The sequence below is a fragment of the Ictidomys tridecemlineatus genome, chromosome 12 (genome assembly GCF_052094955.1).
Source record: "Ictidomys tridecemlineatus isolate mIctTri1 chromosome 12, mIctTri1.hap1, whole genome shotgun sequence".
Lineage (NCBI taxonomy): Eukaryota > Metazoa > Chordata > Mammalia > Rodentia > Sciuridae > Ictidomys > Ictidomys tridecemlineatus.
The window spans coordinates 78201513-78215797 of record NC_135488.1 but is presented as its reverse complement, the minus strand read 5'-3'; the positions used below and the strand labels follow the sequence as shown (position 1 = coordinate 78215797).

Sequence of the window (14285 nt, the reverse complement as noted above, 5' to 3'; positions counted from 1 at the left end):
TCAACAATTTAGCAAGGCCCTGACTCAAAACAAAAAGGGATGGGGGTGTGGCTCCGTGGGGAGGGAAGAAGGAAGGGAAGGAAGGGAAGGAAGGAGAGAGAGAGAGAGAGAGACACACACACACACACACACACACACACACACACACACACACACACTGGAGATGTACAGGGGACATAGTGGGACTTAAGCTCCTTCTTTTTTTCACTTTGTAAAGATGAGATTAGTAGTTTTGCTCTACCACATTTCTTCCATGATGTACTGCCCTGCCAGAGGCCTAAAGCAACAGGGCCAACAGATCATGGACTGAAAGAAACCTCTAAGACAGTAAGTCAAAACAAAACTTTATCTTGATAAGTCCATTGTTTTGGGTATTTGTTAATATGACAGAATGTTGATTAATACATACTCTAAAATCTGAAGTTATGCCAGGCATGGTGGCACACTCCTGTAATTCCAGTGGCTCTGGAGACTAAGGCAATGGACAGACAGAGTTCAAAGCCAGCCTCAGCAAAAGTGAGGCTCTAAGCAACTCAGTAAGACCCTGTCTCTAAACAAAATACAAAATAGGGCTGGGGATGTGGCTCCTTGGTTGAGTGCCCCCTCAGAGTTCAATCCTTGGTACCAAAAACAATAACAACAAAACTGAAGTTATGAAAGAACTTGAGATTTCTAATTTTTCATTTCCATTCCTTTAACTTAACTTTTTTAAAAAACATAAGGGGAAAAAAAAAACATTATATAAATTTAAATATTTTCATTGAAACCTCTCAGCATTATTATAACCAGTCTGTTAGTTTCTTAGACTAAACAACATGCATTCCCAAAAGATAAGAAAGCTAGTTGGGCTCATTTAGGGAGGTAGAGAAATTTCCATTCCCATTTTCTTATCTGCCGCAGTCTGGCTGGGCACAAATCACGAGCCACTCAAGCAGGAAAAAACTTTATTTCCGAACTCCCTGGAACACCACACACGCAGCCTTCCACACCAACTGGAAAATCCCTCCTCCAGCACTTCCCCAACCAACTCAAACTCCCCGGGAATCCCCTAGAGAACTCCAAAGTAGCCAGCGCAGCAGGGGTCTAATATACAATTGAATACACAGCTTAACATAACCATCATCATCTCAATGGCTTGCTGGCATCACCTCTCACCACTCCATTCTGGCAAAAATGCCAGCTATGGCTCTCAGCATCTACCCCCTTCTGTTTAATTAAATACCAAGCACGTAGTTAAGGAACCGTGCCTGTCTTAGGTTGTCCAATTCTACATATGGTCCTTACCTGTCATCGGATAAGCTGACCTCAAGGCATCAGTCTCCTGTCTTAGGTTGTATCATTGCAATTGGATCATACCCATCATTGATTACTGGTTCAGCATACAGCCATACTTGTGGATAGGCCTTTGCACCAGTGTGTGTGGGGGGTGAGGTTCTTTACCTCACCTCTGTTGGCCCCAAATTTGGCCTTGGTGCCAGTGGCTCTAAGCACTTATGGATATAATCTATTCTGAGTGCTCAAAAATAAATATATAAAATAAAGTATACTACTGTTTTAAGTCCATAAAAGAAGTAAAATTTTCACAAAAATTCAATTACATTTTCCTCAAGAAATGAATACACACACATACACACACACACACTCCGTGTATATGTATGTATATACATATTTTCCCTCTTTTTTTGGGTGGTATTAAGGGTTGAATCCAGGGTCTTGGGCATGCTAGTAGGCAAGCACTTTACCTCTGAGGTACATTAGCCCCCAAAAGTGTCCACACTTATTACAAGATGCTTTCCTTATATTAGATTATTTGAACTAAAACTATCTTTTTATACCAAACATTAATATAACCTCACCATAAAAGTTGACTTGAATGTCTTTATCAAAGAAAAACCAAAAAAGGATAGCAGTTCTATCTTCAGTTTACTGGACAACAACACACTTGACAGTGAAAGTGCAGACTTGTACTCTCTTCAAATTGCTTTCATGCATGTTTCCATTAATCTCTTAAAAATCACTATGTGGGGTGATTATCATTCCCTAATACATAGAAAACGCTGCAGTTTGCAAATATTATTTGCACAGTTCCAAAGAGAAGACACATTAAAAGTATGTCCAGTATTTTATTTTCCCATTTGAACCACAGAAAATCATGATTAGGTTACTAATCAATTAAGAGTACTCACATAGATCTTTTAAAATTCAAGTTACTTTTAATAATTTATATCTTATAAGGTACAAATATTTCTGCAAAGAAAGACCATGATGGGTTAATTTTAATTGGTTGTAACATAAATTTTACCTCTAATTGCTCATCCTCCAAAAGGTTTATAACAAGCCACCTGATGTCTTTAACTGCATCTTCATTGTTTAGGAAAATAAAGAGGTTATAAAACACCATGGTCTGGAGGTAGGTCAGTACTGTATATCTCGCATGCCAAGAACTGCTTCTTGCTGTCTGTGAGTGAGAAAAACATATAAATAATGATAGTAGTACTAACAGGAGTAAGGGATGCCTATAAATAACATAATATTCTAATTTAATTCTACTTTCACAGTATAGTTAGGCAAGTTTATCTAATATTTCCTTCTGTATAAAAAGTTGTTCTATTTCAGGTAGTTATTCAGAATGTATGATGACTGAGTAACAGCAAATGAACACAAAGGTATAAGTCAATTTTAGGAGAATTATTTACAATTAATGACTATAAATTCTTCTAAGAAATGCACATTATTTTACTCTCAGTGGCAGTTAGCATCTAAAAGCAAATAAGATTAAGAACAACTAAATTCCACTACAAAAATTATGGACCATTTTAGTCTGTTGAAATATTTTTCAGTGGCAATTAAACTAAAAATCTAAAAACTAAGAGCATGTTCATTTCTATATTATATAACACATATATTACCCCAGACAAAACTGAACATACAGTATACTAATTGCAGCCAGAAATATATCCAACCACTATAGGTCTCTAGCATAGACCAAGAAATAAAAGTGAATAAAATAAAGGGGAAATGGCAAAAGGGAATCACTACTCCCATTCCTCACAAACATTTCATATTCAATGAAGTTCAATAATTAGTTCTTTGTGTATAAAGGTAATTTTTGGCTTGTGTGATTTGACCAAGGTAAAAGAAGTTGATGGCAGAGCTAGGTATAGAATACAGATTTGTTTCTTTGGTCAATACATATTGCTTCTTGTACTAAAATGAAAATCAAAATGAAAGGAAAAAAAAATAAGTTACTGTGTATACTACAGCTGATACTGGAATGGTAAACTAGGATCCTAACCAAAAGATATGAATATTATAGTTAAACAGTCTTACTTGGTTTAGCACCTGAAGTACCAAAGGCACTTGATGAGGGTAAAGCAACCCCTGAGACATTAGTGATAAACAAAGTTTTGCATCTCTTTTCAGTTCATCATAGCTATTGTCATTTTCCACCGGGGCAATCTAGAGAACAACAATAACAACATAAATTGAACAATAACTGCCAATAAAAACAAGGGCATTCTATATACCAAAATTACATTTTACTTTTAACAACTTCTATGGAAAAATTTCAAACATACCCAAACCAAAACTAAAGAGACTAGTATAATGAACTCCCCACTAGTATAATGAACTCCCCATAAACTAATTATTTCAACAAAGACAAACTCATGACTAATCTTTTTTTTTTTTTCATTTTTTCCTTCTCTCTGGCTCTCCTTCTCCCAAGTAAATTATGTGATGCAAACCCCAGATATTCTTCACCCATAAATATTTCATTATGTTATCTCTGAAACATCTCTGTAAAAAAGAGACCTGTTAAGTACATAATCATACATAAAACTGTTTATAAAATATTTGGTAGTGGTCAAACTACCTCCCCCTCCCCACGCACACCCCATTGTAGTATCAATGTTATTACAATTGGCTTTCTGGAACCATTGGTCACACACTGTATTTAGCTGGATTTTTTTTCTGGGGGTTGGGAGAGGGATAGTTTTGAACCCAGAGGTTCTTTTTATATATCTATATCCCCAGTTCTTTCTACTTTTTATTTTTAAGTCAGGATCTCTCTAAGTTGCTGAGGCTGGCCTTAAACTTACGACCCTCCTGCCTCAGCCTCCCTCTTTGCTGGGATTGCAGGTTATGTGCCACTGTTCCTGGCTAGCTGAAATGTTTTAAAGCTCTCATTTAAAATTTCTTGATATCCTGTTTTGTAATTTATCCCACTGTGGCCTTCTCTAACTGTACTCCCGTATTGGCACATGCTGGCTCTAATAAGTCCTGTAAATGACCCACTGGATCTTGACGTTTGACTTTATTGAAGTTTGGGCACAACATTAAGCAATGTTTCTTCACAGATATTTAATTTTCTTTTTGTGATGAACCATTATAAAAGAAGTATAGGTTTGCAAAATGGTGATAGTCATTCCTCCTTATTATCTAAAACACACATAAATAGAAAAGGTTTCCCTTATTCTGAATAATTATTTCCTATTTGTCCTACAAATGTGAACATCGGTTTTAAAAAAAAGTATTATGAATCAATTAATTTCAATAAATTTGATGGCTTTAGTTCACTTTAGTTACTCTGTATACTGGTGCTCATTTCCCTTTTCACTATCAAAAACCTCAAATTGGGTCTTGAGTCCTTAATACAAGAATCTTGGTTTCTGATATAGCAAGATGACCTAGATTTACCATGTGCATTTCTTGCTCCAAACATGAAATGAGTCATTTCTCTAAGACCTAGTTGTTCTATATTTAGAAACCATACCTGATTTTCTGTATTATTAAAAATTACTATTCTGTGTATTTATTCCTATTGCTATGGAATGATTCAAATTGTAGGATATCTAAACAAAAGGATATTCCACGGGCTGGGATTGTGGCTCAGTGGTAGAGTGCTTGCCGAGTACACGAGGCACTGGGTTCGATCCTTAGCACCACATAAGATATTGTGTCCACCTAAAAGTTCATTTCACCAGGTCCTATCCAGAGGCAATAGACACTAGAACTGTTTCCAGACTTTTTACCATGTCTTTGTGCCTAGTCATTTCACATCTTTATTGGTACACCTTTGTATAGAGGGATAGAAATTCATTGTCATCAGAAATGATGAAAATGCATTGCGTGTGCTTTTGCTAGACATTGCTCCATGCCCTTCTTTATTGCTGATTTCTTCAGAGATTCACACCATTTGGTAACCAACACTGGATTTTTTTCACAATTAGGATGGGTGAAAAATTATACACTATGATTTTAATTTGTGAAAAGAAATAAATTTTCAAACATACCATGGATTATATCAATTTAGGAGAAACAGGCAAAGTTCAGTATTATCAAATTTTTTTGCATGTCTATAACAAACAGAAATTTGACCATGTAGGAAGCCTCTCCTTGACAAGTTTTAGGCTCTTTGAATCCCTCTTTCTGAATAGGCTCGATCCATGGTCTCCACTTTCTGGTCTACAGTGTCTAATTTTAGCAGACTCCCACTAATTAAGAACCCCCACCCACATCCGATCACATTCTTCATTTCCCACCACTGCTATCTGACCACTCTTGGCCTGCCTTCAGCAAAAATCCTGTGAAGGCAGTCTAGGAACAATCCTAAATATATGAATCCACTATGACAATTTGTACAGGGTTTGGAAATCAATTTTATTAAAACAAGGCTTTCCTAGACAAATAAGAACTAAATAAAACTTTAAAGCCATATTTTTAAAATATCCCTCAAAATATAAGGGATTTGGGCTGAGGACAGTAGCTGGATAAGTGCTTCCCTACCATATATGAGATCCAGATTTGATACTGAGCACCACCCAAAACAAACAAACAAACAAACAAACAAAAAAACCATATATAATATAAAAATGGCATTAAACAGTATATAGTACAAAACAAATAGGGATGCTATGTTCTCCAGAAGTATATTCTTTAATATCAGTTACTGAAGAAGTTATCCCTAAAACAAATTTTAAAAACAGCAAATAAAAAGCACCTTAAGGGGCTGAGGTTGTAGCTCAGTGGTAGAACACTTGTGTATCATGTGTGAGGCACTGGGTTAGATCCTCAGCACCACATATAAAAGCCAGGCAAGGTGGCCCACACATGTAATCCCAACACTTTGAGAAGCTAAGGCAGGAGGATGGAGAATTCAAAGTCAGCCTCAGCAAAAGTGAGGCACTAAGCCTCTCAATGAGACCCTGTCTCTAAATAAAATACAAAATAGGGCTGGGGATGTGGCTCAATGATTGAGTGCCCTTGAATTTAATCCCCAGTACCACTCCCCCCAAAAAAGCAAAAAATAAATAAATAAGATTTTGACAAGGAAACATATAACATGCTTGTAATTCAACCACACCATCATGTCTTAATTTGGTTAATCAAGAAAAAAGCAGTAAGAGTACTTCTTTACAGACAAGTGCACAAAGGCTTAAAAGTGGTGACTCCAAAGACTAGTAGAAGAGGAAAGGGGCATGGGAATACAAGTTCTTATAAACAATTGCTGTACCATTTATATATATCTTCATACTATAGTATTTAAAAACAGTAAATGTGAAGACATTTTGAACAATATACTAATTTTGAGAAAGGTGAGAGGAAGAACAGATAAATGTGAACTAGATATCAAGATATTACCAGAGAAAACCTCAGTAATTGGCAGAGGAAGAGAGATCAATGGAAAAAAGTGGAGGTCAAAAATACTTTATACATGTGGAGTATCACTTTTGTGATATGCTTGGGGCCTGAAATGTTTTAAAATTTTGGAATATCTACATAAACATTATGTGTTATCCTGGAGATGGAACCCAAGTATAAGTATGAAATTCATTTTTGTTTAAACTATACCTCATATACACATAGCCCAGGGTAATTTACACAATATTTTAAATAATGCCTTGCCATGAAATGAAGTTTGGCTATAGCAGCTGAAAGAGCTGCTTCCTTTGAGGATGCTGAATAAACTATGTGCCTGTCTTTGACCCATCAACACATGAGGTCACGTGAAATTTTCCACTTGTGACAACTCAAAAAAGTTTTGGATTTGGGAACATTTTTGGTTTTCAAACTAGGGATACTTAGCTGGTATAAAATAAAAAGCAAATACAAATGTAAGCAATAAAAATATAAAAGTGATAAAAAAACCAAAAGCTATTTAAAAAAAATTTTTGAACTAGCAAAAGTTTGGAACGTCAAATTATTTAAAACTTACAAAATAAATGACACTGGAGAACTGCAAGTCTGAGGCCAGTCTGGGTAATAAAGCAAGAGCCTGTTTCAAAATTTTAAATGGCTGGGGGGGTATATCTCAGTAGTAGAGCACTGATTCTGGTAATGGTTTAATCCCAGTACCATGGGGGGGGGGGGAATCCATAACCAAAAAATGATGGTAAACTGTTAGCCCTAAGAAACTAAGGCCCATTTAGCTAACAAAGGATTACAGGCTCTTTTTCTATAACTTTTGGGCAAAATAATTTTCCCAAAGAAATGCTATCCATGAAAAGTAACTGTACACCAATTATCACAATATTTGCAATTTTTTTTCTACATCTGACATATGCAAAACTATTATTCTACAGTAGAGGAAATTTTTTTTCTTTTGTGGTACTGGGAATCAAATTAAGATTCAGTTAAATAATACTGACATAGCAATATAAGTATGTACTTCAAACTGAGCTTTATAGGAATTATTTCACTTCATCCTGTAACAATTCTATGAGGGATACTAATATTATCACTTTAAAAATTAAAAGACAGTCTTATAAGTTCAGTAACTTGCAGGTCACAATCAAAAAGTCTACACACCCCAAAGCCAAGGATCTCACAACTATTTTTGTTTACAAAATCTTTTTTGTTAAAATCTTAAGATATATAAAGGTTTTAAAATAAAAATGGAAAAAATATTCAAACTTTTACTTTGATATATACGTATTTCAAAGATTTCTTGATTTTGATGAATATAAAACTGCTTTATCTGGGATGAAATAAACATTTTAAATAAAACAGCCTATGTACCATGTTTCTTACAATAGTTTGTCAAAATGGAATTGGTATCATGTTTTCACTTATGGTGACTTATCTTCCAAAAATAAAAGTATAGCACCCATATTATGTAAAAAGTCATTTATTTCAAATCACTAACCAATAAGAGCACTCTCATGTTAATCTTGTGCCTGACACAACTCTTAAATACTTTGCACACCTAGGTACCCCTTACTCTTTGTTTAGATCCAACAGATTAGTGCACTATCATATTTCATCTGAACTCTTTGGCATTTGCTAACAGCAATGCAAGGAACAGAAAATTGAGATGACATGGCACTCCTGTTATTTAATTCTGCCACTCACTTCTCAATTTGGATAGTGAGGAATACTTATTACAAACTCACTTAATTTTCATAACACCCCTAGGAGGTGAGTGATTTTTATTACTCCCTTTTTACATATGAGCAGAAAAAAATGTTCTGAGGGATTAAGTTACTTTCTTATGGTTACAGAATTAATTCATCAGCCAAGTCTGCCTGGGTCCAGAGTTCATGCTGTTAAAAACTACACTCTCCACCTCTGGCTGCCTACGTAGTGAGTAACAGCAATAAAACCAAGTACAAACTACTTTAGGGTAAACTGGGTATTAAGTTTTATGAGCTACATAAGAAAGTATAAAATATCTACTTATTCATCTGGGAAAGCATATACTATATAGTTTAGGTACAAAAAAAGGGAAGCTAAAGAACAACTGCATGATCTTATTTTTAAAAAAACTGTATACAAAAATAGCATCTGGAGAAATACAAATAAAAAATTGCGTATCAGCTTTCTTTGAGGTATAGACACACAATTTAAAGAGTTTGGCCCATCTTTACATTCTAGACTTTTTAAAATAAGAATGCACTACTTTGGGGGGGTACTGGGATTAAACTCAAGGGTACTCGACCAATAAGTCACACCCCCAGCCCTATTTTGTATTTTATTTAAAGATAGGTCTCACTGAGTTGCTTAGTGCCTCGCTTTCGCTCAGGCTGGTTTTGAACTCTCTATCCTCTTGCCTCAGCCTCCTGAGCTGCTGGGATTACAAGCACATGCCCCCATGCCCAGTAGCATATATTACTTCTATAAAATAACAATAAGTTTAAAAAAAATGTAGGGGAATAATTAATGATAAATGGTGGTTTATTTATTTTTCCCCTTCAGCTTTCCAAATTTTCCTTTAATAAACATTTAATTTTTATAAAGGGGGGGAGGGAAAAAGGGAGGGAGGGAGGGAAAGAGGGGCAGGCAGTCCGGCTGGCCAGGTGCAGTGGCACAACAGCTATAATCCCAGCAGCTTGGAAGACTGAGACAGGAGAATCTTCAGTTTAAAGCCAGCCTCAGCAATGGCAAGGCACTAAGCAACTCAGTGAGACCCTGTTTCTAAATAAAATACAAAATAGGGCTGGGGATGTGGCTCTGTGGTTGAGTGCCCCTGAGTTCAATACCTGGTACTCCCGCTGCCCCAAAAGAGACAGAGAGAGAGAAGGAAGTTTATATATAATTACTGAAAATTTCCTTAAACTCATTTACATTAAAAAAAAAAAAGCGGGGGGAGAAGCCATGTGTTAAGCTATCATTCACTGGTCTCTCCTCTGAAATATATGTTGGCTACCCATAATCACACAAGCATAACTGATTTTTAAATAAGTTATGGGGCATACTTAAATTGAACTTTCTCCATGTTTGTCTGTGAAGACTCATTCCATCTTTGACCTTCTTTTTTCCATTTACACCAATTAGTCGATATCTCATTCAGTGTAATGGATGGATGGATTAATTGATTGATTAAATAGTTTTTAGTTGTTGATGGACAGCTAGTTGTTTATTTTATTTATTTGTATATGGTGCTGAGAATCAAACCCAGTGCCTCACATATGCTAGGTAAGTGCTCTTCCATTGAGCTACAACTATGTTTATACCTGAACTCTAAGTGCCCAAACATTATCTTCACTTACAAGCATCATCACAAAATAAACATCTCAAACATGTTCAAAATGAAAATTCTGATCTCCTTTCAAATTACTCATGTGGTCCTCCTACAGTTTAATAAGCAGCAAGTTTCTTTTAAATGCCTCTATGTTCAAACGCTATACAACTCATCTATCTGTAAAACAAACTGCTGTGGTACTTTATATCTCAGGCCCCATTTACCATGATGGACAAAAGAAGATTCTCATCCTCAATATTATTATACCCAGGTAAGATATGAGTACTAGTAATTATGTAATGATTTAAGTCTTTCACAAGTTTCAAATTGATTCAAATCACCTTTCTCCCCAACCTCACTCTCCCATGCTTCCTTTTGCAGGTCAAAAGGGATGTACTGATTTCAACCATAACCTTACCTTAAAAAACAATGGCAGAAGCTGAAGTTGTTCTGTGACTGCTGTAGAGAAGGATCTGCCTGCACTTGCCATCAGCCACTTCAATACTATTTGGAAATAAACATGCAGAATCAGTCATTATAATCAAATTAGAGACCACAAAGTAAGTGATATTTTAATGCTAATGTCAAATGGTCACTCTGACAACTCTTTAGTTCTAGAAGCACACGATAACTTTATTTTACTTGTTTATTTTTATGTGATGTTGAGCCCAGTGCCTCATACATGCTAGGCAAACGCTCTACCACTGTACTACATGTCCACACCCACAACTCTTTCATGTTATGAAAGAGATCACATATGATCAGGAGTATAACAACCCATAATAAAGACCATCAACCAATCCAGCATACTGACACAATTCCTCAAGAGAGAATGAAACAATCTACAAATTATTAACAACCCAAACACAGAATATATTAAAACTAGCATTTAAGAATCCTAAAGTGGATAAAATAATGACCAAGTGGCTTATCCTAAGAATCCTTGATAGTATTTTAGGTACAAAACCAAAAGACAACCCTGAAGAACCAAAACTATCTTTGGCCTTGTTGTCCCAGGAAACAAAAGAAAAAGCAGATAAATTAGAACTTATCAAAACTGAACTTTTGTGCCTGATACATGGCACACACCTAATAATCTCAGCAATCTAGTAGGGTGCGCAGGAGAATTGCTAGTTCAAAGCCAGCCTTAGCAACTTAGTGAGGCCCTAAACAACTTAGTAAGACCCTGCCTGAAAAAATAAAAAGGGCTGGGGGGTGTTGGTCAGTGGCTAAAGGATTCTAGGTGTAATCCGTGGTATCAAATCAAAACAAAAACCCTGAACTCTGTGCAACAAAGGACATTACCAAGAGAGTTAAAAAAAAAAAACCAAAAAACAAAAAACACCAATCCCAGCAGCTAGGGAGGCTGAGGCAGGAGGACTGCAAGTTCAAAGCCAGCCTCAGCAATTGAACAAGGCCCTAAGCAATTTAGTGAGACCTGTGTCAAAATAAAAAATAAAAAGGAGATAATGCTCAGTGGTCAAGTGCCCTTAGATTCAACCCTTGGTACCAAAAAGAAAAAGAAACACAGTATTTATTAACTGTCTACCCAATAAAGTACTGATATCCAGAATTAAAAGAAGTACAAAATGCTGGGTATGGTGGTGCATGCCTGTCTGTACATCCCAGCAACTCAGAAGCAGAAAGATTTCAGCCTCATCAATTTAGTGAGACAATCTCAGAATAAAAAATAAAAAAGGACAGGCTAGCTCAGTGGTCAACTGTTCCTAGGATCATTTCCCAGCACCTAAAACAACAAAGGAAAAAACTACAGGTAAGGGCTGGGCATATAGCTCAGTTGGTAGAGTGCTTGCCTCACATGCACAATGCTCTGGGTTCAATCCCCAGCACCACACACACACACACACACACACACACACACACACACACACAAAAAAAAAAAAAAAAAAAAAAAAACACCCTACAGGTAAATAGCAACCAGTAACAAAACAACCTAAAAGTGGGCAAAGAACATGAGCTAACATTCCTCCAAAAAAAAAATATACAAATGGCCAATAAATACAGAAAATGATGTTCAACATCACTTATTAGGTAAATGTAAATCAAAACTAGAAAAGATGATAGATATCACTTTGTTCCCATTATTATGGCTATATAGAAAAGTGGGCAGAGGGGTCTAGACAAACCCAGAAAATAACAAGTGTTAGCAAGGATATGGAGAAATCAGAACCCTTGTGCATTTGATGACTGCAAAGTGAAATGGTACAGCTGTTGTAGAAAGCAGTTTGACATTCAAAGAGATAAACAGTAGTATCATAAAGTCCAGTAATTCCACTTTTAGGTATGCCCTCAAAAAAACTGAAAGCAGAAACTAACAAAGATAGTTACATACCAACACTGAAAGTAACATTACTCATGATAGTTAAAGGTAGAAAACAATCCATATTCCTATTAACAGACAAATGTATGAAGAAAATAGTAGGAATCCAATTCATGCTACAACATGGATTAACCATAAAATACTGTGTAACATGAAATACACCAGATCTAAAAGAACCAATATTGTCTGATTTAATATTGTATGATATGAGCTACCTAGCATAAGGCAAACTCATAGAGACAGAGTAAAATGATGGTGGGTAGGAGTTACGGGAGGAAGAATGAGAAGCTATTTTTTTTTTTAAATGGGAACTCAGTTTCAGTTTTACATAATAAAAAGCACTGTGGAGACAGACAGTGATGATAGTTACACAACAGTGTGAATACACTTCATGCCAATGTATGCTTAAATACATAAATTTCACACCATGCATATTTTAGCAAATAAAAAATAGTGGGGAAAAATTCCAAAGGAGAATCAAAATAAATGTGTTTTCAAATGAATTTCTAGAAACTTTAGCTACTCACTAGTTTTTAAGAGTTTAATGCCCTGAGTTCGTTCATCTTCTTCACCAATTCCATTTTCTTCCATAACATGGTTCTGAATTTCTTCATCCACATCCATAAGCGGTTTTAATTTCTCTAAAATTCGAGCAGTAAACTCAGGAATACAAGGGGATGTTGTTGGCGCAGTATTTGGCAAAGAAACATCTATCATGAATATGTAGGTCAGCACACTGTTAAATGAATTACATAATAATAAGACATCCCATATTAACAAACTGATGTTCAAAAATTGTGACCCAACCAAATTAATTTTCCCAAGATAATTCCTGGAGATCGTCTCAGATTGTCTCTATGTGTAACACAGGGTACTGTGATTGTAGACCTTTGGCCTCTGATCAGACTGCCTTCCTAGTTTATATTCAAGAGTGCTTTGTCTTGTTTCCCACAACATAAATAGTAAATAAAATTTGAGGAAGAAGAAACAATGAAACTCACCAGGAAATAATGAGCATGTATTGTTAGATACTAAAACTTAACAAAAAGAACTCAGGAGTAATGCTGTACCACTGAGAAAATAATACCTACCTCCCTATTCTTTCCCTGACATTTTTGTAAACCTGGGTGAGTTTGGGTTCCAAGTACTTCAGTAGTCTGTGCAATAATTCAGGCACTCTCCACTCTTGCTGGGCAAGGCCACCTTGTAGTACATAAAGTCGACTAAAATTAAAGGAGAGAAGCATTGTGTTACTGCCCCTTTCTGCATTTACGTACCAACAATATAGATAAACAATGTCTGAATTTCACATAAAACTCCTTCCATGTAATCACTTAATAGATAATGACAAATCTATAGTTCAAAAATGCCATCTTTATGAAGTTTTTTTTTGTTGTTGTTATTTTTACATTGCCTACATCATTTTTTTCTATATCACATTTAATTTCCTCTACTATACAACTGGGGAAAAAAAACTCTTGACTGGGCGTGGTGCCACATGCCCGTAAAGCCTGCAGCTTGGGAGGCTGAGGCAGGAGAACTGCAAATTCAAAGTCAGCCTCAACACTTAGTAAGGCTCTAAGCAACTCAGCAAGACCTGTCTCTATATAAAAAAAGGGCCAGGATTGTAGCTCTGTGGAAGTGCCCTTGGTTCAATCCCTGGTATAAAAACAAAAAGAAATACAAACAAAAAACAACCCCCTGGAGAATCTTTAAAAATTAGAATTCAAGCTGGGCATGGTGGTCCATGCCTGTAATCCTAGCTATTTAGGAGGCTGAGGCTGAAGGATTGTATGAAGAGCTAGCCTGGGCAATTTAGCATAATCTATCTCAAGACAAAAAGAGGGGGGGAGAGCGCATGAGCACTAGGATGTACCTCAGTGGTAAAGTGCCTCTGGGTTCAATCCTCTGTACTACTGGAAAAAAGAATTATCATTCAAGGTTTTTCACAAACCAAATATCTATTCTTTGTTTTAATGAGAT

The 14285-nt window shown here is 36.0% G+C and overlaps 1 protein-coding gene across 6 annotated transcripts in view; it reads right to left on the bottom strand.

The window, feature by feature from the left end:
- Positions 1-14285, bottom strand: part of Psme4 (proteasome activator subunit 4) — a 98382-nt gene that overhangs the window by 6007 nt on the left and 78090 nt on the right. For 5 of the 6 annotated variants that reach the window (XM_078029175.1, XM_078029176.1, XM_078029177.1 and 2 more), the window contains 5 exons: positions 13394-13525; positions 12830-13038; positions 10380-10465; positions 3331-3459; positions 2303-2458 (listed from right to left, as the gene is read on the bottom strand). In XM_078029175.1, coding sequence (XP_077885301.1) covers positions 2303-2458; positions 3331-3459; positions 10380-10465; positions 12830-13038; positions 13394-13525 — 712 coding nt within the window. Of the gene's footprint in view, positions 1-2302; positions 2459-3330; positions 3460-10379; positions 10466-12829; positions 13039-13393; positions 13526-14285 lie in introns of those variants that run through there. The other variant, XR_013428986.1, reaches the window with a different exon arrangement.